Consider the following 4,866-nt stretch of genomic DNA (forward strand, 5'->3'; position numbering starts at 1 on the left):
TTAGAACACACTTTTTTTATTTTTACCCACGAATTCAAAATACCGTCGCCTGAAACATATAAAGTCCACGGTTTTCGTTGTAGTTTTAAGCCGTGATTTTTAAGTAGCAACACAAAATAGACGTCCCCAAAACAAGAAAATGCAACGGTTAGTAAGAAACATCAAATGAAAACTGTAGCTAGTGTATAGTTTCATTTAAACAAACCATACCATAAACTTAGAAAAAGTCCACAATTTTTAATAAGCAACATGTAAAAAGCGTTGCCTATGAATTGAAAAAAATTTGATAAATCTTGCCACTTCTACGTTAAACTTTAAAATTAAAGATATAATTAGTAAATAATTTCCTGTTCATTTATATGGAGATTCAATTCTGCCATAAACCTTTGTTTTATTCTAATAGATTATATGTCCATATTATTAATTAAATGAGAAGAAACACATGTATAAATTGATCAAAACATATCAACATGAAGTATTCATAAGATGAAGTGTAATAAGCTCTTTGAAATGTTAAAATAAATATTTTCAAAATAAATCCAAACTCTTTGAAATGTAATAAACTAATTATTTGGCTTATGTAACTCCATAAAACAAAACATAATTATCCATGTTTGAAACAATGACGGTCTTCATCATATTGAAGATCGTCATCTTGATCATATTGAAGATCGTCATCTTGATCATAATGAAGATCGTCATCATCTTGGAGATCTTCGTCATCTAAGAGATCTTCATCTTGTTCATCTTGAGGATCATCTTCGTGTGTAACCTATAAATAAAAAGAAACAAATTTATAAATTAATATAAACACTAAAAAAATCACCTTTTTAAAGCTAAAGACACCAAAGAAGCAAATTTATTTCTATTAAAAATGCAGTAATTTACTAAGCATGCATTGAACATAATTTACCATGCTTTTTTGTTGGCTTTATACCACCGGTTTAGTCCGGTTCGAGGACAAGTTCTGGCATCAAGTGGTTCCATCCTCCTCCCGATCGCAGTTGCGGGGGAGTGGTTCTCCCTACCAAGTCCAGCGCCAATCACCACTGGACCAACTAACGATTGGTTAATTAACCATACTTTTAAACATCATTAACCACAAATCTATAAGTATTTCAAAGTATATCCATGATGTCCATTATATCCATTATAAGTTTGCAAATTATTTTCAAATATATAGGAATATGTATCGTTCTAACTATGTTAACCTTGTCCATTATGTCCATTGTATCAAAATAATAGAACCATTATAGATATATATACTGAATCTGTAAGAGGTCCTAACTATGTTAACTTTGTCATAGGTATCATGCAAGTAGATTTTATTGAGCCAACTCATGATAAACAAGATTTTGAGAAAACTTTCATGCTTCAAAAGCTAAAAGCGCGATTGAACTCAAATCTTTATGAAATTTAGACATAAATTTTATCCATCAAAACACTAAAGAAATAGTAACTCAAAACTTAATAAAATAAATGCCGATTTTAATTAATATCAATTGTAGTACCTTTTGATGAACATGAGCATAGGTTGATGTCGATGAGCGTGGTGTTGGAATATTATCATTGTTCAAAACTTCTGTCATCTTATCATATACTTCCTCTTCAGTTAAATGTGGATTTTGTTGCATATACATGCTTTTCAAAAGTGCCTCCATTGCTCCCATCTTTTGTGCCATGTCAGAAATTTTACCATCATATTGCTTTTTCATTAAAGAAATTTCTTTATTTTTTTCAACAATGATGGTGTGACAGTTCTTCCGTAACATCTCACTCTATTGGGCTTTTCTTTTCTAAATAGTGATTGAAATGTTTGTGTTCCAGCTTCAGTTGAATTTTCAATAGATTCTTGAAGTTTATCTTAATACATCAAACTATCAGTTTTAAACAAAATTAAAAATTACATGTTCAACTAAAATGGATATTATAATTTAACTTACAATCGCAAATTGGGTTTCCTCATCCACTTGTTTTCCCTTGCGACTTTTTCGAGTGAAAGTAAAAACAGGGGTTTGAATCCCAAATTATACATTTAGACTAAATTAATTTTTCCATGTTTATATAAATCACATTAAATTAATATAATACAAATATATAAAAGGCTTCAAGGACAGGGGTTCGATCCCTATATGTTGCATTTTATAATACGCTGAATAAGTTAAGTTATAATAGGCCACACTTCTAGATTGTTGTCTTCTTTAAAATATACAGGCACATTTCATAATCGTGGCATAAAACAATTAAGTGACGGTTATATTCTATCCAAGTTTCACTAACCGTCGTTTATGATTAATAGACTACAGTTACATTGTACCCGCGTTTCCAGAACTGTAACATAAAATAAATAAGGGACGGTTTGCCAGTTGTTGTATAGAAACTCTTCAACGCATTGTTAGCTGGAGATTTCGTTTAAGAAGTTGATCTTCGAAGGTTTTAAGTTCGAAGAATGATGGTTACTGATGACCATCTTCGAAGATTTAAAAAATGGCTACTGATGGCCATGCTTCAAGAAGATGTTTAAGTTGAAACGAAGGAGAGAAGTATCGAAGCTAACACGGAAGATATCTTTGCCAAGACTTAGACATTTCGCGGAAAATTACATAAAGTACTGAAGCTTAATGTATTTCCGTAACATTTTCGAATATAACTATATGGCCACATGTCAAAAAGGACTTGAGCGGGAAGATTTGAATTGCAAAACGGTTTATGTAACTGCACATAGACAGATGGCATCCCCAGAGTTCTCGTGGATAACGTGGCATTAGATTATTGTATGACCGTTAGGGTCAAATTTAGTATAAATAGGAGTCTTAATGATAGGATTTTGTGTGTTCATTTTGTACAAATCACTCACATATTGCTCAAGTATCAAGTGTTAAGAGAAAGAGTTCGCTGAGAAATGTACGTATGACACCACCAATTTGAATACATGTGTATTTACTTTTATCAAATATCTTTTCGATTTCTTTACTTTCTTTGTTTAAACTTTTACTTTCGAAGTCATTTAATTTCATGCACATTACTTTCCTGCAATTTATATTCTTACGACTTACATTCTTGCATGTTAATTTTCTTGCAATTTACATTCTCGCAATTTACATGTTTTCTTATTACGATTTATACGTCGAAGTTACACTAACTCATATAACCAGCGTTATCTCGAATGATTAGTCATTTGAACATAAATTTCTCGAAATCAAAACAAACAGGTATGAACCAAATCACATCAATAAACCTTTCGTTTGACCATGTCCTAGGATCAATCTAGTCGATCCTGCGAGTAACCAAATCATATTTATTATAGTTTGGAGGACTAGCGGTTGTTTACCGGAAATCACCGTAAACAAATTGGCACGCCCAGTGGGACTGTGTCAAACTAAGTGTTATTAATTGATTGTTTTGTTTTGTCTAGAAATTGTCAAGACCTTGTATGAACCTTAGGAACGGTAAATTAACCAACAGTGCAAATCCAGTTCCTAAACGAAGGTACAACAAGAAAATGGTCGTAGCGGCCAGTGCAGGGGGCGAAGAAGATCCCCCACAAGGATCAGGAACAGTAGCGCCAAACGCGACGAATGTTTCGACTTCCACTCAAGGAGCGCAGGCCATACCGGTTTCGACAAGATCTGAACCAGCGGGTAGTTCGCAAGCCATGATTGAAAATACTTCCACATCAACTGGGACTATCCCAATTTCAGTATCGACCACCGCTCCTCCGTTTGCAAGCACAAGCGAGATACCACCCGTATCGACGAACGCTGCAAATTATTTATCTACCCCAGGACCATCATTCGCTGTAGATGGTTCGAGACAAAATATGCCATACGGGATGCCATATTCATACATGGCAGGACTACGAGGAACAGGGCCTACATACACTACAGCCAACCCAACGGCGTTTTCACCAAACATGGGTTCAGTAGGTCGAAGTGCACACAATACTGGTTTGTCGGCTCAGATTCCCCCTATGACCACTAGTACTCAAGCAGCATTTCGACAAGAAATGGATGCAAGTAACCAGGATATGGTAGGACTCCTTGCTAGAGAGTTAGGAACAATCTTTAATCCAATAGCAGCAAGCATTACTAGGTCTAGCCAGGATAGCGCAGAAACATACCAAAGGTTATCATCGCAATTGGGACGAATGGCGGATTTTTTAGGAGTCCCACAAAATAGACGAAGGAATAACCAGACAACCTACCAAGAAGAGGATCCAATTGTCGAACCAATCCGAAACATAGTACCCCCACCAAGGCCAAATCCAGTCGCACAGAATCCAGCGGTCGAATTGGGAACTCAAATCGAAACGACGGAGACGGGCCAACAAGCTATTCCTCGACAACAGCCCAGACTAGTTATGGTAGGGAGAGACGAACATCCTGATGAAGTTGTCCACAGAGTCAGGAGAAATGATTTGGCAACAGAAAATAATATTACTGCCATGATAGAAAGAATAATGGCTAATAACGGCTTTAATACTGGATTTCGACGTCCAAATTACACATCTACCATGCCTGAATACATCATGCAAAGTGAATTGCCAAGGGGTATTAAGGTACCCAAGTTTACCAAATTTGCAGGGGATACTAGTGAATCGACGGTGGAACATATAGCCAGATATTTAACAGAGGCAGGAACGTTAGCAGGGAACGAAGATCTAAGGATCAAGTATTTTCCTAGTTCATTAACGAAGAATGCTTTCATTTGGTTTACTACTTTACCCCCAAACTCCATAGATACATGGACACAATTGGAAAGATTGTTCCACGAACAATTTTACATGGGTCAAACAAAGATAAGTTTGAAGGAATTGGCTAGCATTAAAAGGAAGCTCACAGAGCCTATTGATGATTACCTAAACAG

At 35.4% G+C, this 4,866-nt stretch overlaps 1 protein-coding gene across 1 annotated transcript; it reads right to left on the reverse strand.

The window, feature by feature from the left end:
- Positions 1-604: 604 nt before the first annotated feature.
- LOC131614609 (uncharacterized) lies at positions 605-1,682 on the reverse strand. Its single transcript, XM_058886173.1, has 2 exons — positions 1,512-1,682; positions 605-772 (listed from the first exon to the last, which is right to left on the reverse strand). The coding sequence occupies exons 1-2, from the start codon at positions 1,680-1,682 to the stop codon at positions 605-607; spliced, it is 339 nt and encodes a 112-aa protein (XP_058742156.1).
- Between the last annotated feature and the right edge of the window lie 3,184 nt (positions 1,683-4,866).

The sequence above is a fragment of the Vicia villosa genome, linkage group LG6 (genome assembly GCF_029867415.1).
Source record: "Vicia villosa cultivar HV-30 ecotype Madison, WI linkage group LG6, Vvil1.0, whole genome shotgun sequence".
Taxonomy (NCBI): Eukaryota; Viridiplantae; Streptophyta; class Magnoliopsida; order Fabales; family Fabaceae; genus Vicia; species Vicia villosa.

Bases quoted from the DNA above. Each gene is read 5' to 3' on its own strand.
- LOC131614609 (XM_058886173.1), bottom strand. From the start codon at position 1,682: ATGGCACAAAAGATGGGAGCAATGGAGGCACTTTTGAAAAGCATGTAT. The intron at 773-1,511 runs GTACTACAATTG...TTTTATTTATAG, and splicing joins ATGCTCATGTTCATCAAAAG to GTTACACACGAAGATGATCC.